Raw genomic sequence first — 24,857 nt, forward strand, 5'->3', positions numbered from 1 at the left:
GACGCTCCCGGGCGGCCATGGGGGGTCTGAGGGGGCTCTGAGGCAGCCGCCGCCCCTTCCCGTAGCCCCGCGCGCGGCGCATGCGCGGCCCGGGCCGTACCACCGGTGCCTTGTGTGGGGGGGGGGGGACACAGCAGTACCGGCAGCCGCCCCTTTCCCGCTCGCTGCCGCCGCCGCCATCCCGGTTCCGTGGGCTGCGGATCCGAATGGAGCCTAACGGAGCCGCAGTCCCGGTCCCGTAGCGTCCCCCGCAGCCAGGCGTGCCCCCGCCGCTCCATTCACCCCCCCCCCCCGCCGGTGCTTCGGGTGGTTCGCCCCGCGGCCCGGCCCGGCCTCTGAGGGGGGCCACGGCCGCCATTTTGTGCGGCGCCAGCGGAGGGCGGCGGGGCGGTGCGCGGCTGAGGGCTCCCGGAGACGCCGCTCCCTTCGTGCCCGGTGAGCGGGGGGCGGCAGCGAGCGCTCGGGGTCTCCTCGGGCCGGGGCCAACGGCAGGCGGGGGGGGGGCGAGGGGGTCGGTGCTCCCCCCCCCGGCCCTTCCCCGGCGGCTGGGCCCGGTCGTAGGCCCCGGGGAAGTTGGCCGGGCCCTGGCAGCCGCCGCCGTGGGGTCTTGGTACGGCAGGTCCGAGGCTGAGAGCGGTGACCGAGGGTGTTCTGTGCGCCCCGGCGTGTGGTAAACACGGGGGGGCTTGCACCGTAAGGCTAGAAAGGTGAAAACCCCGGGACGCAGAAGGTGATCGCTTATGCCTCTTCCCCCCCCCTTGCACGCTTTAGTGACTCCCAGCGAAGATGTCGGAGTATATCCGGGTCACGGAGGATGAGAACGACGAGCCCATCGAGATCCCCTCGGAGGACGACGGCACCGTCCTGCTGTCCACGGTGACGGCCCAGTTCCCCGGGGCGTGCGGGCTGCGCTACAGGAACCCGGTGTCGCAGTGCATGAGGGGCGTCCGGCTGGTCGAGGGGATACTGCACGCCCCGGAGGCGGGCTGGGGAAACCTGGTCTATGTTGTTAATTATCCCAAAGGTTTGTCAGAGTTCCGTCAGACTTTTGGACAAGCGTACGTTTATAGCGAAGAGGTCCACGTGCACCGCTGCTAATTTAACATGGCAGCAGCTGCTTTGAAATCTCCGATTTACAAAAGTTCAGTGACTTTAATCACGTGTCTGTCCTGCAGAGTAAAGTTGACTCCATTGAGTTTTCAAATGTGCAGTACTCTTTTTAATGCTCTAGCTGGAGAGGCACTATAGTAACAAAGTTTTGCATTATTTTTGAAAGAGTTTGCGGTCTAATTAAGACTTTCTGAAGACTGTTGTGTACTGGTATCTTGGTGTACTCACAGATGCCTCTCTTCAAGCCATGATTTGGTCAGAGGTACTTTTTGAAACAAATGCTCAGGAAAAGAGCAGCCTGACACACACACACATACATCCCCCCCCCAGTTTTTTTTAAAGTTCTTGTTTAAAATACTTGACTTGTTTATGTTCTTGTAGGACTCTGAGTGTTACTGCATGGTACTTTAGTAAAATAACACAAACTCAGTCAGGTTATGTTTTTGAAGAGAAATTAAATGTAGACTGTTCTTTTTTTTTTTTCTCCTTATACTTGCAGACAGTTGGCTATGGATCATCATAATAAGCACCAGCAGCAAGCACGTGTTCATCTAGCCTACTTTTTCTCATTGTAGGCTATGGTTTTATACCGTGCTGTTCATAATTAGTGGAAGCAATTTCCAGACTTAGGAGGATGATTTCTAATCTACATCTTTATATTCAGATAATAAGAGAAAAATGGATGAAACAGATGCATCGTCAGCCGTGAAAGTAAAACGAGCAGTACAGAAGACTTCAGATTTGATAGTCCTAGGTTTACCCTGGAAAACCACTGAGCAAGACTTAAAGGAATACTTCAGTACATTTGGAGAAGTTCTCATGGTGCAGGTAAAATCCTTTTGCAGTTCAAGTAAGGAGGGATGTTATTCAGAAAGCAGTCCTCAGATGAAGCCAGTGGAAATAAATGGAGCCATGTAATTTTAGAGCAGATCTGAAGCAGCGTGTCTGTTCCTAGGTGGTGGTTTGTTCCATGAGCTTTGTAGCTGCAGGCTGGCAGACAGGTACAGAGGTACAGAGAGGAGTCTTTGGAAGTGGTAATTCATGCAGATGGACGTGATGGGTACAGTGTTCTTTAAGAGCTCTTTAATTTATATTAGTTATTAGTTGCTGCAGCTGAATGTGTGTGTGTTTATATAGATCTGTTAAGGAACTGGAGACTGTTGTGATGGGAGCGTTTACAAGACTGATAAACTTTCAAACATAACTTTAATAAATTCATTCAGGAACAGCATGTTGCATGCTGGTGGCTACTCCTGTGTTAGCACTACCTGCGTGCAGCCTGTATGCTAGCTCAGCTCCGAGCACGCTGTGCTGCACACCTGGCGCTGCTCGGCCTGTGCAGGTGCCTGGGGCCTCGATGGCCTTGGTGGCTGAGATTGACCTGGTTGGGCAGGAGGATCTCTTTGTCAAGAAAAGTCACAAGACAAATTTGCTGCAGTTTTCTGTGGTCTTCTCTTTTAATGTGGGATATTTTTATCCTCGTAAAAGGGCGGATCTCACCTGACCCTGAGACGCTGAGCTTGTTCTTATGCTCTTTACCTTCTGTTACATGGATGCCCCCTCTGTGCAGCCATGCCTGTTTGCCCGGTTGGTGGTTGCATTGCTTAAAGAGAACATCTGGCTCTGGCTATGCCATGGCAATGTTACAAAATATATCCTGTTCTGGGTTACGCTGGATTAGTATGCTAATATTTGGGCTTGAAGCAACTAGAATTAATTCAAACTTGTCAGCATCACAGGCCTCTGCTGTGACTACAGAGTTTTAAGGTTAGTTTCCTAGGAAAAAGGTAGGGGGATTGGACTAGATGATATTTCAAGGTCCCTTCCAATCCCTAACATCCTGTGATGCTGTGCATGCAAGTGGGTAATCAAAACTTTGTATGTACTTTTTCCTGGTGATGTTAATATCAAGGTTGATAGAGGAGATGACTCGTAAATAGTTTGACTGTTATGCCACAAATACAAGCACACGGTGCGACTGCGTTCTTTTTAAAAGTCTATTTGTTTTTTAATCTTAGGTTAAGAAGGATATTAAAACTGGTCACTCAAAAGGTTTTGGTTTCGTTCGGTTTACGGATTATGAAACCCAGGTGAAAGTAATGTCTCAGCGACACATGATAGATGGAAGATGGTGTGACTGTAAGCTTCCCAATTCGAAGGTACTTTCATGTTGCCAATTTTATTTTACCAAACATTCACAAGTACACTTTTTTTTTAGCAACTGTGTTAAGTGAGCAGATGAACAGATTAACTATCCATTCCTGGATGTGGCTTTTGAGTCTGTGAATAGACAGGACAGGTGAGAGCAGGGAAAGAAAATAACGAGGAAGTGGGTGGACAGGGAGCGAAAAGCAATGTTGAGGAAATAGCTAGTTACATCAGGGAATTGAGTACAGATAGAAACCTGAAAACAGTATGTTTTACCACTGAGCAGTACCTGCTTAACTTGTCTGCTGTGTGAATAAATGGAGAATAAAGGAGGCAGAATATACTACTTAAGAAAGATCAGAATGGGTCTTCTGTTGAATTGAGAATCAAATCCTAAGCTTTTGTTTGTGTATTTCCCATGTGTCAATATGCAGTTACGTACAGCAGAATGAAGTGTTCCTGCACTGGCTTTGTCACTGTCCTTAACTGGAAACAAAGGTAGCAATAGTTGATCTGTACTAGGGTGCAGGGTGTACCAGGTGCTCTCTCTGAACAGAGCTTCTTAAGTCTTAAACTTTCAAACTTCCTTAATTGTCAGTGTGTAGGACAGCCTAGGTTAAAAGGGGCCCTTATGAGAAGGTTGCTTAGCTCTTGAGTAATTGTGACTTTTGTTAATTGCTCTTTTCAATTCTCTCCAGCAAAGTCCTGACGAACCTTTGCGCAGCAGAAAAGTGTTCGTTGGGCGCTGCACTGAGGACATGACAGCAGATGAACTCCGGCAGTTCTTTGCTCAGTACGGAGAAGTGGTAGATGTCTTCATTCCTAAACCCTTCCGAGCTTTTGCTTTTGTTACATTTGCAGATGATCAGGTATGTCTTAAAATATTTTAACCTCAAATTCAGGCAGTCTGTGTTTCAGCTTGATAGTGTGTTATTTCTGGAATGCCACATGAAACATTTGTCCACTGCCTTGTAAATTCCAGTGGCATTAGCTTGACTTGATCTACCAAATTACGTAGGATTACTCAGATGCTTTTGTACAGACTGATTTTACTCTGCGCTTAGTGCAGTAGCAAGCGTGAAGATAAAACACCTCAAATTGGATTACGTATACATACACTTCTTTTGCAGGTTAAATATCTGCTCAGAATCTTGTGGGCTTCTTTTTGTCTTATGCTGCTAATATTTTTTTAAATAAAAAAGAATAACCTATATTTAATTAATCCCTTATTTCTTATAGGTTGCCCAATCTCTTTGTGGAGAGGACTTGATCATTAAAGGAATCAGCGTACATATATCCAATGCTGAACCTAAGCACAATAGCAATAGACAGTTAGAGAGAGGTGGAAGATTTGGTGGTAATCCAGGAGGCTTTGGGAACCAGGGGGGGTTTGGCAACAGCAGGGGAGGCGGGGGAGGGCTGGGTAACAACCAGGGCAGTAACATGGGAGGGGGAATGAACTTCGGAGCCTTTAGCATCAACCCTGCCATGATGGCAGCAGCACAGGCAGCCCTGCAGAGCAGCTGGGGAATGATGGGCATGCTGGCCAGCCAGCAGAACCAGTCAGGGCCATCGGGAAACAACCAGCCTCAAGGCAACATGCAGCGGGAGCAGAACCAGGGGTTTAGTTCAGGAAATAACTCTTACGGTGGTTCCAACTCGGGAGCAGCAATAGGCTGGGGCTCAGCCTCGAACGCGGGCTCCAGCAGTGGGTTTAACGGAGGCTTTGGTTCAAGCATGGATTCCAAATCGTCAGGCTGGGGAATGTAGACGCAGTGGGCTCTGATACTGACTCTATGGTGGGAAGTCAAATTTTTCTAACTCATGGTAAGTATACTGTAAATTACATATATACTAAAGTTTTCCAAATCAGTTTGTTCAATGTGCAGTATATTCAGCAGTATTTTTGACATTTTTCTTTTGTAAAAAAAAAAAAAAAAAAAGAAGAAAGGTAAAAGGAATTTTGTAAGTTTTGTTACTTAACTTGTTGGAATACTGAATGTTTGGAAGTGGACTGCTGTTTGCCTGATAGGTAAACTAACACTACAATCGATAGGAAAGGTTTCTCCTGTAGTACTTTATCCCTTGTTTCCTGGCTACCTGAATTCTTTGCATGTTCAAAGTGGAAACCATTGGTCAGAAACAGCATTCTCTCCCTCTTGTTTTTAATTTGCTCCCACCATAAGAATCTCCAAGTGCCCCAACTGGAGAACACAGTGTCGTGTTTCTGTTTTGTTTGTTGGTTGTTTTGTTGTTTTGTTTCTTTTTAACACTGTCTCCCCTCCATACTAAAGTACGATATGAAGGCTTCATTTAATCTCCGCAGTTCATCTCATTTCAAATGTGTATGGAAGAAGCACTTCATTGAAAGCAGTGCTGTAAATATTCTGCCTTAGGAATACTTCTGTCTACATGCTTTCTCATCCAAGAATACTTCATCACACTGCACATGCTGCGTCTTAGACGGTGGGTGTTCCATTTTTATCCGCTACTCTTTATTTCATGGAGTCGTATCAACGCTATGAACGCAAGGCTGTGAGATGGAACCAGAAGGCTGTTTGAACTTTTGAAACCTTGTGTGGGATTGATGGTGGTGCCGAGGCATGAGAGGGCTGGTATGTGCGAGATAAAGGAGAGAGCGCATGCAGAGACCTGGTGGTGCATTATGGGATTTTATTTTACTTGGCGAGATGTCTCTCAATCCTGTGGCTTTGGTGAGAGAGTGTGCAGAGAGCAATGATAGCAAATAAAGTACGAGTGTTTATTGCATTCAAAGGACATCCATATGTGGAAGACTTTAAGTGGGTTTTATACCTAGTTAATCAATTAGTTGAATGTGTTTATGTGAAACGAATATTTGTATTTTTTTTCCTTATGTCAACTGCTGTGAATGCTGTATGGTGTGTGTTTTTTTTTCTGTTAATGATTTGTAAGTGTGGTAACGTGAATTGAAGATGATGGGGTTTGCGATGAGAACATTGAGCTTGTGGTGTGCTTTGCAGTAGCTCATGCAGCAGAGATCACTAGCGAGCTCAGTGTGCCTCTTCAGGGTGGAAGCTCCACTGTGTAAGATATCCATAAGAATGCTGTTTGCTGCAGTTTCGTGTTTGGATGCTTTTTATAAGATTTGTCACTGTAGGAAATTCTTAAATAAAACTGATTTAAGTAATATGTGTCTTTGTTTTGCAGCCCTGAATGCAAAGAATTCATAGCGGTTAATTATTTTTACCCTTTTGAGATGAACTTCTGTAAAGTTTTTTTTTTTGCAGTAATTCGGTTTGTTTCAGATAAGCATACTCTAAAAGTTGACAAGTCAAACGGAGCCACCACTCATCATGTATCGATACCTGACACCCAACCTTAACCCATTGTATTTTTGCATTGTTCAGTGATGTGTATATATCTAAAATCCAGTTCCCACAAGTTTGGGTGTCTGCACCTAGAATGGTAAGCAGTTCCCTCCAGATTGCATCTATACCAAGGAAAGTTACTTATTTTTTCAGGAGTTGGAGTTGGGGGGGAGTTTCATCAGAAGGGTGACTGGCGGGGGGGGGGAACAAACACTGTCAGCTGTATTTCTGTCCGTGGCATCTCCTTAGGGGATGTAGGCTTCTAACCTGTATTTTTAAACCAGCCCAATTGATGGAAAGTAGGGTTCTGCAACACTTCTAGCTCAGAAGAAAGCTCTAAATTCATTTTTAAAACTAGGCACAGAAGAGACTTTCCAGCTGAATAAAGCATTAGTTGAATGTATGTGGATTTTGTCAGAAGTCTTATCTGGAAAACAATGTTTACTACAAGTGCAAAAGCGCAAGCACAAGGAGCAGCTTCTTAACAAAAAGCAGGATGTTTCAGGGGAAGTTGTTGGAAAATTATTTCCACGGGCGGTAGGAGCTTGAGGAATTGTTTAACCTACCTGCACTTGAAGCCCATTGAAGCTTGATCCATATTCTTATACACTGTACTACTGCGCTGTAGCTATGCAAGGTCCGAGTATGGATTTACTCGGGTTTTTAACCTCTAACTTTTCAACTTATATCACAATTACTGAATATTATACTGAGGTTTGTGAATAGAAGACCAGCTAAACAGTTGATAAAACTGCACTACTGTTAGTTTTCCACTTGAACTGCAGTATTAAATCATCTAGGTTTCAATGTACATTTTAAAGGGGGGTTGGCAAACACTCAGGCTGAAAATTAGTCCCGGGCTTGTTGTTCATATCCCACTGCAAAAAGTTGCTTAGATATTTTTTTTCCTGCACCTAAGTCAGAATAATCTCCAAACTCTGTACCATTGTGAATTTTGCATTTTAGCACTTGCACTATTACCAGCTACTTCTGCTGAGTAACACTTAAAAATGGTATTCTTGGACCTCCAAAGACTAACTGTGACAGCTCTGCAAGGAACTGTATGGTAAGTTTTTGTGATTAGCATGGCTTTAATTTTGTTTAATTTGTTTAAGTCCAGGTCTAGGTTTTAGCAGGCGGGTTGGCAGCATTGAGTCTTTGCTATTAATTTTAGCCTTCCCTGACCCTCAAACAAAACAAAGTTTTAGAAGAATTTTCAAGTTTTAGTAATATTTTCTAACTGCTTTGCATACTCAAGTATTTATAAGTGAGTAAATAAAATGCTACTGCTATTATATTGAAGTGTTTGGAGTCTTTTTTTTTTTTAAGAGATTTCATTTTCAGTATTTTCTACAATAATATAACTAACAAAAGAATGTGATATAAAAGAAACAGGAATTTTAGCTAAGTGTAAGGGGATATGCCATTTGGGCACACTTACTAAAACAGTTATTGTAGAAAACGTGTAACTGCTTCCAGTTAGTTCTGACAATCTTGTCAGCTGATGCTGTACAGAAATTATATATTCAAAGGTGAAAGCCTGTTTTCTGTAAAGCTGTGTTCAGAGAAACAGGTTCTGTAGCTGACAGCAGGAAGCCCTTTAAGGCAAGAGCTGTACAGCTGTACCTATGCTTAATACGGCAGTTACTTACAGAGCCAGTGTGGTTTCTCTGAAGTGGAGAGCACTGTACACGTGCTCACCAACTCGGGGACTGCTGGTACTACTGGGATCCTTCAGCTACCCCTGTACACTGGGTGGTGGTTTAAAGTACCTTGAAGTTCCGCTTTCAGTGGACGGGTGTTCATTCAAATGCTAGTTGATAATGCTGCAGTCCTACAAGAATCCACAATGCTATTTGAAAGAAAACAAAATTATTTTGTTAACTGTATTTTTAAAGAGCAACACAAGTCTCAAGTTTTTTGAAATTACAAGACTGTCATAGAATAAAGATCTTCTAACAGCCCCTAAGAAAATACAAAAATAAAAATAGTTTGGATACTCAAGTATTTGTTTTTATATTATGTATAAACAACAGTTATGCTCAATAACAAAGTTAAACATTTAAATGTTTAGTGGTGTTTTTCAAGTATTTAAATATTCTAGCTAGTACTGTAATCCAAGTAACAGTGAAGAGCTGGTATGACTTCACATAACCGTCTATTAAGCATTATTTGAAATAGTGCTTTCAATCCAAGGGATGTAATTGGTTACTCGTGTATAGACCCCATACTGCCCTGAAACAGCACAGTCTAAAGCCCAGGACACAATGCCAACAACAAACCATTTTTTTGTCTGAGCATCTAAGAACACCAGTGGTCCTCCACTGTCCCCACTACAGGCATCTCTGCCCCCTCCCTCAGCTCCAGCACACAGCATGTTTTCTGTTACCACAAGAGGTTTTCCATTAAATGATTTATTTGCATACGCATCTGTACACTCTTTCTGATCGATAACTATTAACTCTGTGTACAGCAGTACAACAGAAGAGCTCCTAGTCTCAGTCCTTCCCCAACCCGATACAGCTACCATATAATTTGCTTTCATTTGAAATCTTTCTTCTTTTCCTGGTAAACAAATGGGTGTGATATTGGTACTGATTTGGACTTTATGTTTCAGTTTAATCAATGCAATATCATTGTCAAAATCAACAGGATCATTTTTGTAACCTTCATGAATAAAAATTTTTTCTGCCCAGGCTTCTTCATAGTGATCTGAACGTCTGTTCAAAATCCCCAGTTTAATCCTCAAAGCTGAGGGGTTTCTCTGCTCAACTACAATGTGAGCAGCTGTTAAAACCCAGCTGTCGTACAGGAGCGAACCACCTCCTAAACCTCCATGCTCAGTAATTAACATCACTTGCCAGGGAAATTCTCCAGGCTTGGCTCTCCTTCCTCCATATATACGTTCCACGGTTCCACTTCTCCGCATTCCACAAACTGCAAAAAACAAAGAATGCAGCAATAAATGTTAACATTTAAAGACGTGGACATTGATTCATTATGCTGGTATGGGTAAAATTAAGTTTTAATGATTCTAAATGTAAATTCCTAGATTGTTCTGAATGGTAAAATTGCTTCCAAATGAATATTTGATTTAGCATACTATTTTCATTAGTCAGTAAACATGCAGCCTTTGGAAAACTTCTATAATCAAGAGAGACAGTTTTGCTTAAGAATTTGGGCGTAGAGATCTAAATGCATTTGTTCTAAATGTAAATTAAGGTAATTGGAATATATGGACATTTTAATCTAAAAGATAAGAACAATTAGGCTTTTACATTGTAAAATGTTTCTCCCAAAACTCATTCTCATATCTTGAGTAATTTTACGGAGTAACTAATTTAGCAGTTTGGGCATCTATAAACACGAACAAAACATACTCTGCATTAAGGGTATTCAGTGGCTTTTTCCCATTCTCAAATAATTCTGGAGACTGGTTCAATTTTCCAGTTAGAAACAATTGATAAACAAGAATTTTATTTAGTTATGAAACTGCATTCTTCAAAATGGAACTGGAGCTTTTTACTCTCTTCAAGGGGAACAACTACAGAGTTTCTGGTGTTAATCTCCAATGCCAGCAGCAATAGAGAACCTCAGGTAAGACCAAGACTTGTTAAAAATAGTGAACAATTTAGCAGATAAATATAAGGTTGGTACCGATAACTCTTAGGAGTGCCAGTCACACTGTGTCATTATCGTAACATTTTTAGTTCATTGTTCCTCCCTGTTGAACAGCTACTATTTGCCTTGCCATTTTGGAAAATCAGAGTAACATAAAGATGGCAGTCTGATTTTTAAAACGAACATTCTAAAATGAAGTGCCTCATCAACTTCAAGGTACTTAAACTGTAAGATATGTGTGTTATGACATCTATTACTTAGCTGGGTACATAAACAACGGAAAAGCTTAGCTGAATAACTCCGTTAGAGCCCAGCATCTGTAGGTCACTAGGCTACAGGTTAGGAGTTTAGCATAGAGCTTAGCCTCTTCACGAGAATTTTTGAGTTCCAGTGTGATGTACTTAGAATTGTTACATCTAAAACAAGCTGCTTCCTTCCGCATGGACCCATGTACAGTCTACCTCATGTCTCTGTAACCAATCATGACTGCGTACCAACAGCAGCAAGTGCTAGCTGACAGCTTTATGATTCTTCTAACTGCAAATTCCAACAACGTTAATACATTCGTGCACTACCTGGTTCACAGACGGGCAGTGTTATTTCTCCTTTGGAGTTCTTCCAGAATCCATCGTCACTGCATATATATTTACCTGCATCTCAGAGAAAAAAAAAAAAAAAAAAAAAAAAAAGGAATAAAATAGCTGGGCATAGTTCTCAAGCAATACAGAAGTGTCTGACAATGTCTGTAGAGTGTCATCATGTTTTAGGGTTTCTTCAAGTTTACTGCGCTCATCAGAAAGCGACTGCATCACATACTTCCCCTCTGGCTGTTCTCAGGATCTAATACTCCTGAAGCCTTCACTACCACGCAGGCATGTAATGTCACTAACTGGGGAATGATAAAAATGTGTAAGCTCCCAGCTGTTACTGAATTGAGCCCACCTGGGGACATTTCAGTATGCCTGTGTACAAGTCCTTAAAAGAGGCAAATAACATTTCCCAAAGTTTTCAGCCTTTACACCATGTTTTGGAAAGGTCCTGCTGACTTTGACAGGTATGCCTATGTAAGTCAGGTGCATTCACTTTTCATGCCAAGAGAACCAGGAACCATTCTTAAGCTGATGCTTGTGACCTACCGTTACTGTTAGCCCTCATGATGTAGAAGGGGGGTTCACAGTGGTACTGAATTTCAGCATTGTAGGTGGTATTCTCAGGCCCTGTAAGGTATGTGAAGGCACCGTTGTCCATCTCCTCAGGCTGACCACAGTCAACAACTAAAGCAATTCAAAAACATGCATATTAAAACAAGAACAAAACAAAAGCTAGGAGGCTCAATGTCAACCTAACCAAGCAGGATTTCAACCATGATCTTTAAGAAACGGTACAAGGCCTCTTTACGCCAGATAACCAGGAACAGGAATCCTAGTGAAGGTTCTGTGCTCAGAATTAGGCAGGAAGACAGACATTAATAACACCATGGTTGAGTACTAGGAGCTGTAAAGGTTTCGGGTGAGGCTGTGGTTTTCTCACAGAAAATCTGCACCCCCGTGTATGAGACTAGCTGTGACTGTGCAGCTCTCACAACGTACAACATATGCAGAGGAAACTATGCATTTACTAAGGAATACACACTAACTAAAATAAAGACAGATCTCTATGAGTACAAGTACTTTAGTTGTTTTTCTCTGATGATGTTAACACTTAAAATTGATGTTGTTGCATAAAATTGTTGGAAGATGGTGCAGGTATTTTAAAGGACCATCTTTTATTTATTTATTTGTTTTGAAATAACCACCATTATTTTTCAGAGATTTTAAAGAATGGTAGAAATTGAAACATCATCTAGCTTACAAATACAAAATGCACTTTGACAAGAAAGGGAACAGTTACCAAGCAGAAGTGTATTTCTGTTATTTCTTATAAGAAATATTTACACAGAAATATTCCGATTCACAAATATTAGCACTGACTTACTGATGCACTTTGCCATTGGTTTGTTCCAAGAAGCATTCTTTTGACATTCCGCTATAAAAGACATCACAACATTTTCATTCTCCAAGAAGCATGAATAGAAATAAAAGGTCATATTACTTTCACATCCAATTAACAATGTTAATTAGAGAAAACACAGCACCAGTTATATATATATTTGCTCACTCATAAGGCAAAAACAGACTAACTAGAATTTTATTTGCTTAAAATGTCTTTACTACTGCTTTGTTGCACTACTTTCTGAATGAGAAAAGTAAGTCATTCCTATACTAACCTCATTAATCTCTTCAATGTGCTAATAAAGCCCAGAATGGAAGGCTGTTAATGAGAGGGACAGTTACCCTATCTAGAAATTTGAGGCTAATTTGCATTTGCTGTAGATTCTGTGATTCTGTGATTTGCTGTAGGTAGCAGTTACACTTATAGCTGCCTTGTCTCCATTAATGACAACACACAGATCCAGTCAGCGCATTTCAAGGACAATACGGAACATAGCCTATGTTTATTTATTTCCACACACATCCATATTTCTTATCCACCTCCTGACGAACACTAACCGGCGTATCAGTTTAGCTGTGTTCTGTTTCCACATAACCAGTAAATTTGTGGAACCACCGAACCAGACATTATAAAATAATTGTAGAAATAAGTCTGTGTGCTTCCCTAAAACACAGCCACTTAACTCTGATTGTAAAATTTTGCTGTACGCATACACGGCCTAGAGCATCTTCCAGAACTGCCTGCTGGGAAGCACAATGCCATTAAGAACCAAGCGTGAAATGCTGCATTCAGCAGGAATGACCAAGTATCCTAGTTTTAGCTTCCCTGGAGAGATGAAATAACAAATGAAAGACAACAAGAAATTCTCACTGCGTTCCTCTCATGAAATCTTTTGTAAAATCATTCTATTCTCCCAACGTAATTAGATGCAAATCTCTAAGCAGCAGTGTTCAAACAACATCAGCAAACATGCACGCAGGCAGACACAGACGCGGGTCTTTGGGGAGCATATCAAAGAAAGGACAATTGCTGACAAATTCAGTGTACTGAATACGCCTTATAACTGTAGTATGTGAGCAACAGAAGTTGTTAATGAGAAAAGGCATTAAACCCCTAAGAAATGACGGCCAATAGGGCTGACTGCCGTGGTTCACGTACTTCAAGCAGCACGTATCCGATGTCACAAGAGAGAGCGTAGCGGTCGCCCTGAGTGTACTGCGCTTGCACTGGTGCTATGTGACCATGAGGTGGTGCTTCAGGACTGGGGCACGGCAAACCTGCAGCGAACAGAGAACACAGTATGCCCCTCAAAGTGGTTTTGCTTTTTACCGCTCAAGGCCCTTGGGGATGGCGTGGGGACGACGCCAACGCTCTCTCTGCCCTTTCTCTGTTTCACTCACGCAGACCCAGATTTACAATTACTGAGAACAGAGGGAAAAACTGTGGACTGACCGTGATGCTCTTACATCAAAGGTGTGCAGCAACCTGTCCAGAGGCAGGCTATGCTGACAGGGTTAGCCCAGAAGGTGTTGCCTACACACACATCTCTTAACTCTTCATCAGTTGCGAAACCTATTCCTTAAAATCACATGCTTAAACTAGGGGTTAACTGTAAGACCAGCAGGAATTCTGGAATTCTCTTAAAACTTTACTTCAGAAGTAAACCACCTAATAGATACACTGTTCAATAGATAAACTACCAAAAACTAAGTATGAAACTACTGTTTTGTTTCAAACCATGATTTTTTAGGCACTAAACATGCCCTTCCAGAATGAAGATCCCAGAGTAGTTGGGACTTGAGAACTGAACAGAGGTCTCTTACCCACCTGCTGCCGTGTACTTCATCTTCCATCCAGCATGTGCTCCTGAGACATCGGTTATGAAAGTAACATTCACAGCACTAGTTTGTGTCTCAATTTTTGCAGGCAAAGTCTTCCCACAGAATGGGCCAAATTGCTTTTTGGGTGTTTTAATCTAAAAAGGAGAAGGTAAACAAACTCTTTACTCCTTCCCCCATGAGGCTCATTGAAGAACAAAATGATTTTACTACAATGACTCCCTGAACTTTACTAGTCCTTTTTGCAATGCATACAAAAGAAAGGCAGGTGGTTAAAGTGATGGCTCGCCACTCCAGTAACTCACAGAGGGCCTTTTCTCCAAGCATCCTAACTGCTACAGAATTCCTGGGAAGTGATCATTGGGTCTGTTTTATAAATGAGCAAACTGGGTGGAAATGATTTAACTGAGTTCCCTGCCATCACTGTCTGTGATGAGGACAGGAGTTGTGATGATCCAAAATCTTTGAAGTCATCACAGACACGTGAGCTTGCATTTGTGTTCTGGGTGAATTTCCCAAAGGGGAAAGGTGCTGAAAGAACGGAACAACAAAACTGAAGGGATGAGAAGAGAAATGAATGAGGAGAGATACAGAGAGACAAAACTTGATGTGGACAGAGCAAGACACAGACTGAGGAAGATGGAGTAAAAGAGCTGGGCCTGTCTCACAAAGGCTATGAGACAGCCTCACCTTACCTTAAGGACATCATAGGGGCACAACACCTCTGGGTGTGTCTCCACATCAAAGGTCTCCACGAATTCCAGATTGATCAGGAAGCCATCTTCTACCTGGATGTTGTAGCTGCAGGTGCTGAGTGGGGGATAAGGTGCCGGATAGTCAGGGCTGGAGATTTCTCCGGTTCTTTCAGTAAAAAAATGGTTCTGACATGGGGCTAGGAAAAAAAAAAAAAAAAGATAAAATGATCACACAGTTGCATTAACTCAGTCAACCCATACTGAGGAACAGTTGTGGACCTTCTCCTACACTTGTCCCTTAGAGAAAGTTTCAGAACCATGGATTTAACTGCCTACAAAGTGAAACATGAGTCACCCAGCAGGCATTTGTCACCACTGAGAAAGCTGCCTCCTCTCTGTTGGGGCAGGCCTACAGCACAAGCATTATCCTGCACTCCTACCTTCGAAGCAGCGTGGGGAAGGACATCAGCAGGAGCACCACTTACACAGCCACAGGGCTGGTGGTCTGAAGCGTGCTAGCTGGAAGCTCATCAGAAACCTTCCAAGGTGTTAAATTTGTAGCTCATCTGCTACACCAGAGTGTGCAGAGTGCTAGGACAGCTATCAGCTCCTCAATTCCAGAAGCCTCTGAATGCAGCTCTTTCTTTTTAATGCCATTGTTGCCAGACATTTAGAATGTAATTGTATTCTCTGAGCAAAACCAGCTGTGCCTCTTGCTGACACAATTGGAGCCACAAATGCTCCCTGCTGAAGAGGAGCAAGAAGGAACAGCCACAAGTGCCCTGAGGATCTCTGCTTGTTGACAGCATCTGATCACTGTGAAGTGGTGCTTTGATCAGCTGGGAACAAAGGCTTTATGATGTGCTGCAAGAGCTGTATGAGCAATCCTTTAATTGATGAGGAACGCTGGACCGGCTGATAACACCGGCATATTTTTGCACCAGTGTGATGCTGAATTAATTGTAAGAGGGAAATTGTTTGACTTTGAATTGTATCCTCAAATACACTACGCTAACTTCCATCAACAAAAATGCCATTAGCCAGTCCTTATTTACAGATTATCATCTAAAATAGACCATACAGTTTACGGTTGTAATTTTAATGGAAAAGGGCTGAATTTTGAATGAGAAAATGAACATTGCTGTCCCTTAACTAATTGCGGATTTCATTAGCCAGGATTCTAAGCTCTTTTTACTTCAGAGAATGAAACCAGCTTCGACCCTATAATCTATGCAACAGCACTGCTTGCTGCTATAGGAAGTATTTGGTATGTGTGTACTTGGAAAAGAAAGCAGGAGCAGGTAGAAGGATTATCGTTTTGTTTTATGTTTGTGTGACTCTTAACACAACAATACCACAAGTAATGATGCACTTGGGTACCTTGTGTGTTTCTTTTAGCACAAGCTGCAATTTTAGAACAAGCTTTCTCTGTCCATCTTCCCAGAAAGTTATGAGCAACTGCTTTTATTTGACATAAACCTTTCTGTCATCACACTGACTGAGCATCTGTGTGTGCTGTACTCTGAATTTATTGTCTTAGGTTTTCAAACAATTCACAAAGACACAGAGAAAAATGGTCAATAAATACCTATAAAGGCCTATCCTGTGGAAACTGAGCAGTCTCCTAATTTTTAAATCCTGTTTGAAATGCCCCTCTTAATCCAAAGAAGGAGAGAAAGTTTAACTAATTCACATGGAGGTTCTGGCTGCCTCTGCAGCAAGCCTAACAGCACACTCACTGTTCTGCACCAGAAAAAATCAGCTGAGCTACAATAGGAATTAAATCTTTTCCTTTCATGCTGTACTTGTAGAGAATTATCAGCAAGTGTTTTTTTTTTTTTTTTAATTGTTATTATCTCATTCTCTTCAGCTAAATGCACGTTTCTGTAATTCCACTGATTCTGCCTCAAACTACAGAGGCATTTCACGGCTATATGAGAATAAAGAATGTTTTCCAGCATCCTCTGCCATGCTGCTGCAGGTGCTACTTATGATAACTGCCAGGGACACGCAGAGTTCACTGCCTCTTCCCAGGTTTAAGGTCCTGCTGTAATACTTCTTTCCACCTGCTGCAAACCCAGACTAAGAAACACCCCAAAACCCAAAACCTACTTGATATTCAGCTCTAGCAGTCTACAGTTCACAGCTATGTCAGTGGAAAAAAATCCGCTTCTCTTTTAAGAACTGAAATTTCCTCACATTGATAATATCTATTGCTGTTCTACAGCCCCGAAAGGAGTAGTCTGGAGGCAATTATAGGAAGAGATAAAATATAAATCCTTGAGTGCGTAAAAAGACTCAGTGTGAAGTCTTATCCTAAACATACAAACCACAACATAATGAGTACTATCTTTACACCCCTAACTCCCTACTGAAATAATTAAGAAGGTAAAATCTGAAATCTGCCTCTAGTTCTGCATCATAATCCCTTCCTATTACCTACAAAACCATTTTTGCCTGGGCATGGGATCTGTTGCGTAAAGAAGGAATACACAGGTACAAGTAATAAGACCAGTGCACCATTAATACCCCACTAAGTCAGAAAATGGGTCTCTTCACCTTGTTTTCAAGGACTAAAGAAGGGGAAAGATACAGACTAATAATTCTCCACTCTTTGTTTCATCTTTCTCCCTTAAATTCAGTTTACTAATTTTGATAGGAGATTTTCACAATACTGTTTAGTCATCACCAATAAGCTCTCTTGACTTGAGTTCACATGAGCAGCCCAAACTAGCTGATCCAACAGAATATACTGTGTGCTAGTCCAAAGATACTCGCAGCTTGAAGATGGAGAGGCTTGGGCTGTACCTTAGTTTTCTTCTTCTTATTTCCTGGATGTGGCTGCTGGGAGTTCCCTTTGTCAGAGCAGTATTTTTTTTTTTTCGTAAGTCTGCAAGCAACAAAGTCATAAACTAGCCAGCACAAAAAGGATCAAATAATTTTTGAACATCTCCCAGAAGAAATGCTGTCCCTTGACTTCTCAGTCCAGCCTTTAAAGCTGTCCAGAGAGTACTCAATTATGCTCAGGTCGTATTTTTATTAGAACCGCAGTGAGCTGTTTGCCAGAGGCTTGAACTCTGAAAAATGACCTCCTCAAAACTTGCAAGTCCATTGTCATTGGCTCATTAGGTCTCTAATGAAAAGTGGATCATAAATTGTGTCACTGAGCCATGACAAAAACTCAAGCTGCTTTGATCACAGATTCCCTGTGACCATAAAGCAGCCTCTTGGTAATCACTTGCACAACCAGTCCACCACCAAGCAGTCCCCTGCAGCATCTACCCTCTGTGACACTTACTAAGCATCTCCAGGTAAGTCGGAGCAGTGATGTTGCCTCTCATTTTGCAGGTGGATGGTCAAAATCAGTACTGAGTGATTTGCTCAAGATCACACAGAAGCCTGAAAATGCAGTGACCTGAAACGAGTCAAGTGTCTCATCTCCAAGACTCTCAGTCCCTCCCACGCTCACCTGGGAAAGGGTTCCTCCCCATTTACTCCAGGCACTGCAGAGCAGAGCCGGAGGTTGGAAGCACTAAGCCTCATAAATGAGGATTAAAATCACTCCTGCTAAATTGCAGAAATAAAGAAATGCTGATTGACTAATGATCCTTAATCCCTTGAGCTTTTTCAACAAAGCCTTGTTTTATCTTCCAGCAGTTCACCTTCAGCTGCTCAGCTCTGCCTTGTTAACCTCTTCCTTGCAATTATCATCCTGGTTCCTCCACAGAGAAGGGGAGCTGTACTCACTGACAAAGAATTAAGCAAAACACTCCAACATGCTGCAAGATGGCCCCTGCCCCAAAAGGGTACAGTGTAAAGGGACAACAAATTAATATGGATATGGAACAGTAAGGGGCACCGTGAGGGACCGAGACAGTTATCAACCAGACAGTTGCATGAAAGAAGAGCATTCCTTGTGCTGCATCTGTTTTGCAGGGAGCACTGTTGCTTTCCCTTGTATGAATGCAAGACACAAGTCCTCTCCTAAGCTGCCCTGGTGACATTTTCATCACTTTACCAACCTCCTGGAACTCTGAGGCTTTCTTCACCAGACCAAATTTCAGCAATAAGACTCGGTTCCCATCAGGAGATATGGTCAGAGTCACAAAATTTGGATCCAGGAAAAAAAAATTCAAACCTTTCCCAGGAGTGGGCTCTGAATACAAATAGTTTCAATCTACAAGTCTGGGTGCAGACAAGAGCTTACCTAAAAGTAACAGTAGGGAACACGTGCACTTCTAGTCTTGTTGCAGTTTGAGAACTCTGGAAGGTCAAGCAACAAGAGCTGGACAAGAAATTCAAGAGGCTTCAGGCAGCTGTGATGCCCAGGGACCTTTCACAACAGCTTCTCTCCTATGAGCCCCTGCATTATCTACTTCCTTCTCTCCCTACTGACATGTGGGAAATGCAAGAAAATGAATGCCCCAGAGGATGCCATGAGGTTTCAACATGGAATGGCCTCTTTATTGGCTGCAGGAAGCAGGTCTGAAAGGCAAGGAAATGAGACATACAAGTCACCAAGCAAGAGAAGCCTGCGGCCCTTGGTCAGACTGCAACAGGCAGGGCATGGGGGAGGGCACACCAGCTCTTCCCAGCACATCTGTCTCCATCTCTGCCTAAGCGAGGAGAAGCTTAATTATCTCACGCTGGAAAATAAAGGAGAAAAAAAAGAGCCTGTCAATATCAGCCCACCCAGACAGGAACCAAAAATCAAAGGGGCAGCTTTTGCCCTCATGTCATGAAGGCAATCAGTAGACACCTTTGCTTTCCAGCCCAGCCCAGGGGCTGGAATGGCTGCAGCACTTGCAACTAAAGGCCTCTGAAACGTGAACAAGTTCCAGCACATCGGCTGCACCACAGTAACTCCCTATGCACATGCCTCCACCCATCAGTAATGCAGGATAGCCCAGCCCTTCCGTATTGCTGATACACTTCTGCTAAAAGCCATCGCTTTAGGAAGGAGAGGCTGAACAACGGATAGGTCTGTTGTATACTGGAGATATGAAGAGTTTGAATCCTGAATCAAACCCAGGCAGCCACGGCTGGAGAGGGTTTGTAATGGGCCATAGTTGGGAAGTGAAATATCGAGGTTGCTATAAGCACTCTACGTTACACCCAGCTCTGCATTTCAGCCCTAGGAAGGGCAAAGAAACTATCTTCCCACCTATGTCAGTATTTTGTGAGCTGTTCCATGTGCTGGTTCTCTCAGGCAGGATTCAGCTCCAGGTGGGCAAAGCTGCACGCACCACGGCTGAATGTGATACCATGTGTAGGCACACGTTCCACTGCAGACAAAGTGAATCCAGAGGAGCTGTGCTGATTCAGACACTTCGCTGCCTGCCAACAGATAAGCTTTCCCCAGTTGAGCACTGAACAGCACAGCCAGGCAGGAGTCAGCTAGGTAAACCTCATGCTGTATGCCCTCCTGAAGAAGAGCTTGTGCTTGGCCTTGCCTCTCATTTACTGAGTGGATGATTGTATCTGTTGTCAGTGATAGGTGGACTGTGCTGCTTCTCAGCCTGGGTCCCTCCAGGGACGGTAAGCAAACTCCTTCTCCATTAGACTTGGCAACTCAATCGTTAGCTTTTCCAACACATCCGCTAACTCAGGTCCAGAACACTCGGTATCTCTGTACCCAGACAGCACAATAAGCTCGGGTGTTGCAGGGCTGGCTGCACTGGCAGCCATGAAGCCTGAGTCTGTAGTGGGCAGCAGAAGGTGAATTTCTTGCTTCTCCGTTCAACCCGTCTAAAGCTGAGCAGGGGTGTATGCTGACTAAGGAGTAGCCAAAATAAGTTACCCTCATGCAACGTCAGCCATTGGTTTCTCATCTGCACCTGCCAACTGCCAGTGCACCATTTTACTGCCACACAATATTGCTGGCCCTAATGGCTGTAATTAGCCCACAGCCACTCTGCAAAGCATGGTCTCTACTCACAGGCCTGACTAAGCCCCTACACCTCCTTCCAGCTGCTCCAGGCCCATAGGAGATGTTAAAAACAAAACCAAAAAAAGCAGCCTTGATCTTGATGCCAGTGCTGTAACTAAGTTTAGGTGGATGTTGTAGCTAGGGAAGTCTCTCTTGATCTGCATGGGCTCACCTGTGCACGTCCTTTTGTTTTCATGCAGTGTGTAGCCGATCCGACAGCTGCAATAGTAGCCCCCCACGTAGTTGTGACAGTGATGATTGCAGAGTGGTTCACCATCAAACAGCTGTTTGCACTCATCAACATCTAATGGGTGAAGCACAAAAGAATTAGACAACCAACACCTTTTAACAGCACTCAGTCTTGGTCTGACCAACAAAAATGGCTTTTATGAGGGTGGCTTGCTTGTCTTTGGTGTCTGTGCCCTTCTGCTTCTGTCTCCATACAATGAGACTGCCTTCTCTCACCTAACACCAGGAGCCACAGTCTGTGAGAGCCCAGGGAAGCACCAACCCCACCGCAGCTGTGTCTCTTCCCGCTACAAGAGGGGCTGGGCTCTTACCTTCAGCAGCATAGAAGGCCTCAAAGCCTGTGAAAGGCTTCTCATTGGAGTAGTCGGACCGAAACACCACCGTGAGGGTGTTATCAGTGGAGAGGTATGTCTTGTTGCCCGGAGCCTCCTCAGTGTCTGTGCTGTCCTTTCCACACAGCGTAGCCAAGGTCCTCCCACCAGAGCTCAGCTGCAAAACACAGACAAATCTACTAGGCGATCACAGAGCTTTGCTCTTCCCACCCTGCTTGGACAGCATGTGTTTAATGGTATGTGAGAAGTGCTTCAGGCCACTTCTAGACTCGGATGCTCTCAAAAGGTGCTTCTGGAGGTTAATCCAGATCCAGTGACACATAAGAGGATTTCCCCTATTCTCTGTGACTTAAGCCTATACTTTTATCTCCCTTTTTCTTTTCAGAGGCCCACACAAAGCTGTGAGGCCATCCTGGGCTATCAGCACCGCGCTTTGCTTATTGTACGTAATGCTCTCGTTAACTTTGCGCTCTCAGTGACAGTCAAATCTGTGTGGGTAGGAGACCTGACTGAGGCCAAAGCTAGAGATAACTGGGGTAGAAAGGTTTCATGCACTGACAAATTCAAATGTATAACAAAAGGTCTCTTTAAGCCAGTGACTCATGTGTTCCGTGATTCACTTATTACAGTTCCAGCTCCTCATTTGTCTTGTGTTTCTAATACAAGATAAATATTCTGATATGTGGGGGTCATGCGGTCCATGGTAGCGATAAAATTGCATACACTACAGACTACCAGAAATAAGTACTCTGTCCTACCCAAGGAAAATTGCAGATTTGGGGAATGGGAGCAACCTGCCATATAGAATTACAGAATCATTTGGGTTGGAAAAGATCTCTAAGATCATCTAGTCCAACCTTTAACCTAGTTCTGACAAGTCCACCACTAAACCATGCTACTAAGCTCTCCATCAACACGTTTCTTGAAGACCTTCAGGGATGGTGACTCAACCACTTCCCTGGGCAGCCTGTTCCAATGCTGCACAACCCATTCAGTAAGGAAATTTCTCCTAATATCCAACCTAAACTTCCCCTGGTGCAACTTGAGGACACTTCCCCTTGTCTTATCACTTGGTGCTTGGAAAAAAGACCGATCCCCACCTCGCTACAACCTCTTTTAAGGTAATTGTGAAGTACAATAAGGTCTCCCCCAAGTCTTCTTTTCTCCAAGCTAAACAACCCCAGCTCCCTCAGCCACTCCTCCTAAGACTTGTTCCCTAGACCCCTCACCAGCTTTGTTGCCCTTCTTTGGACACGAAGAATATAAAACCATAGAAATGAGATCCTCCCAGGCAGTAACAAGGCTGCCTGACCTGGTTCCATCAGATTCTGAAGCACTGTCAGTTTTGCACATCCCCTGTGTACTTAGCTCCCTCGCTGATGTGTATCAGGTCTACCCAAACAACAAAATGGGGCAGCGGTAGGATGGCCTTAAATGAGCAGCCGGGGTGCCTAAATTGCCTACCTGCAGCACATGCTAGCACATGGAGTACAAAGTTTTCAGGGACGCTGCTTATCACCCAAACACTTCCCGAAGCCAGTATCTCTGTTTCTCTTCCTGAGGTTGTTTCTCACATTTTGTGCAAAAGCACAATAGCGAGTGTTGCAAGTGCGTGTTTGGACAAGCTGACAGTATCTTGTTTAGACTATCACTTACACTTTTACGTCTCCCATTATACGCTGCGTGAAGTACTGCATGTTAACGTAAAACATACACTGCAGCTTTGGAAAATGAAGCTCAAATGTTGTTCTGGGCAACATCTCAAAAGGGAAACATCAGAGTATTCTGAGCACAAAAAATGAAGTTTCAAATGTTACAACATGACAATCAGTCCTGCTTTCTGGTCCCACAGGCCTCAGAAAACACATCATTTATAAATCAGCTGAGCCTGAACTTCACTAGCATACTAGAACCACCTGCCTGCAACAGTTATGTTGGTTCTGCATATGCCCTGGATCACACACAGACAGTTTTAAAGAATGCACCTGGCCTACACATACCTTCACATAATCGTATTCACACAGGTAGGACAGCTCCAGGTTGAAGTGGGTGAAGTAGATGCGGATGGAATATCCCTTGGGGACGGTAATATTCCAGATTCTCTCCTTGTGATTGGGGTAGGGATTTGGGAAGTCAGGAGATGTGATCCTCCCGTACATTTTCTGCAGCACGATGCTGCCGGTTACTCCACTGTAAAGCGCAGCTAGCAAGAGAAGCAGCCTGCCTCAAAGGAACAGAAATAAATGGAGAAAGAGTGTCAGCTCAGCTCGCACCCTGACTGCCACGCATCCAAGCTGCTGATCTTGGTGCCAGATCACAGATATCCCAGTGCTAGCTGAAACGTTCATGGCAGACACCCCTCTCACTTGACAGTGGAAGGAATCAGGAGGTACCAGTGGAGTCACACTGCAGATCACAATCACGCTCTTGCTTTGCAAGGCCTGCCCAGAGCCAGGTGGCCAGAGGAGCTGGGAAGGTCCCTGCGACTGCACTCACCTCATCCTGTTGCTCTCCTGCCTGAGCCTGCTCTCCTCCGAGCCCTGGGGCAGGAACCTCTTCTGATGTATTTGCATTTGGGGGTGGATGTATTTATTGTGTGTGCTCTGCTGTGTTTGTCTGGATGTTGAACTCTGATGTTTATCTCCCTTCCACCCCCCTCCAGCCTGCTGAGTTCTGAGAACAGCAATTGCTGAAAACCAGGCTTATTTCAGTGCATGAGGCCTCCGTCAATGACAGGCAGAGGCAGCCAGCAGAGGAACGGCAGGATTAGGAGCGCTGCAGGCTCCTGGAGGGAGCAGCAGTATCAGAGCTCTGCAGGAATGCAGTGGGAGGAGGTACACGGGGTGGCTCCAGCGTGTGTGCACGGGGGAGTGAGGGGAGCTGGGTGATGCTCTTTCCCTCTCACCAACAGCTCTGTGATCACTGTCAGTGCAAAGAGCATGTTCCTGGAAGCACAGTTCCTTCCACTGTCCAAGCAGGAACGTGTTGAAAACTCGGTAGTGGGGCACACTACGGGATTTCATAGTGAGCAAGCCCAGTTAGGCAGCTCTGCTTAGCGGGGCAGGTGTTACACTGCAGCAAGCAGACACAAGTTTAAGAGATGCTGCTCATCCGAACCCAGTGCAAGTCTGTGTTGACTGCAGCCTGCTCTGTGCCTTCTTTCTATGTGCGGATGCCTTTTTAGCATATCCACCCTGGAACACCAATAGGTAAAAAGGTATACGTGAAAAATTAAGTCTTTTGAACCTGGCTTGCTAGAGAAATGAGCAAACTCTGTGCTCACATCTGCCTGTGCACCCTAGCATATAACTCCAAAAGCTCCATGGTCAGTTTCTACCCAATCTGGCAGAAGAGAAACAGTTTCATGGATGTTAATGTATTGGAAATAGGCAGATGGATAAAAAGAAAAATGAATTCCTATTACTAGGGAAACTCTGAGGAGAAGCTGAAAAAAGAATTCAAATTCCTTTTAAGAATTTGGGAGTCCACCCAGGGGTTTCACACCGCTACAAATACCCAAACTAAGAACCCTGACAGACCCCACAGAATTCAGCTGGTAGAGCCAATGCTGTAGGACATCAAGCTTTATTAAT

General features: G+C 43.8%; 2 protein-coding genes across 6 annotated transcripts; one reads left to right on the plus strand and one right to left on the minus strand.

Annotated features, from left to right (window-relative positions):
* The first annotated feature begins 286 nt into the window (after positions 1–286).
* Positions 287–7,901, plus strand: TARDBP (TAR DNA binding protein). Of its 2 annotated transcripts, XR_004755691.1 has the most exons (7): positions 287–435; positions 772–1,024; positions 1,775–1,938; positions 3,129–3,269; positions 3,957–4,127; positions 4,498–5,085; positions 5,585–7,901. XR_004755691.1 is itself a non-coding variant. In XM_035344599.1 (6 exons), exons 2-6 carry the CDS (start codon positions 787–789, stop codon positions 5,026–5,028), a joined length of 1,245 nt encoding a protein of 414 aa, XP_035200490.1. In that variant the 5' UTR covers positions 287–435; positions 772–786; the 3' UTR covers positions 5,029–7,374. The 2 variants fall into 2 exon arrangements, 1 of the variants encoding a protein (XP_035200490.1); XM_035344599.1 differs by having other exon boundaries at positions 4,498–7,374.
* Positions 7,902–8,186: 285 nt separating this feature from the next.
* Positions 8,187–23,872, minus strand: MASP2 (mannan binding lectin serine peptidase 2). 4 transcript variants are annotated; one of them, XM_035344597.1, is made up of 12 exons: positions 23,761–23,872; positions 23,265–23,484; positions 21,244–21,421; positions 20,856–20,987; positions 14,755–14,951; positions 14,049–14,196; positions 13,380–13,498; positions 12,204–12,282; positions 11,366–11,503; positions 10,805–10,879; positions 9,470–9,545; positions 8,187–8,460 (listed from the first exon to the last, which is right to left on the minus strand). In XM_035344597.1, the coding sequence occupies exons 1-12, from the start codon at positions 23,835–23,837 to the stop codon at positions 8,415–8,417; spliced, it is 1,485 nt and encodes a 494-aa protein (XP_035200488.1). In that variant the 5' UTR covers positions 23,838–23,872; the 3' UTR covers positions 8,187–8,414. The 4 variants fall into 4 exon arrangements, 3 of the variants coding, with proteins under 3 accessions (XP_035200488.1, XP_035200487.1, XP_035200489.1); XM_035344596.1 differs by lacking the exon at positions 8,187–8,460 and having other exon boundaries at positions 8,575–9,545; XR_004755688.1 differs by lacking the exon at positions 8,187–8,460 and having other exon boundaries at positions 9,479–9,545; positions 12,204–12,254.
* Positions 23,873–24,857: the final 985 nt, after the last annotated feature.

Source organism: Oxyura jamaicensis, chromosome 21, assembly GCF_011077185.1.
Source record: "Oxyura jamaicensis isolate SHBP4307 breed ruddy duck chromosome 21, BPBGC_Ojam_1.0, whole genome shotgun sequence".
Taxonomy (NCBI): domain Eukaryota; kingdom Metazoa; phylum Chordata; class Aves; order Anseriformes; family Anatidae; genus Oxyura; species Oxyura jamaicensis.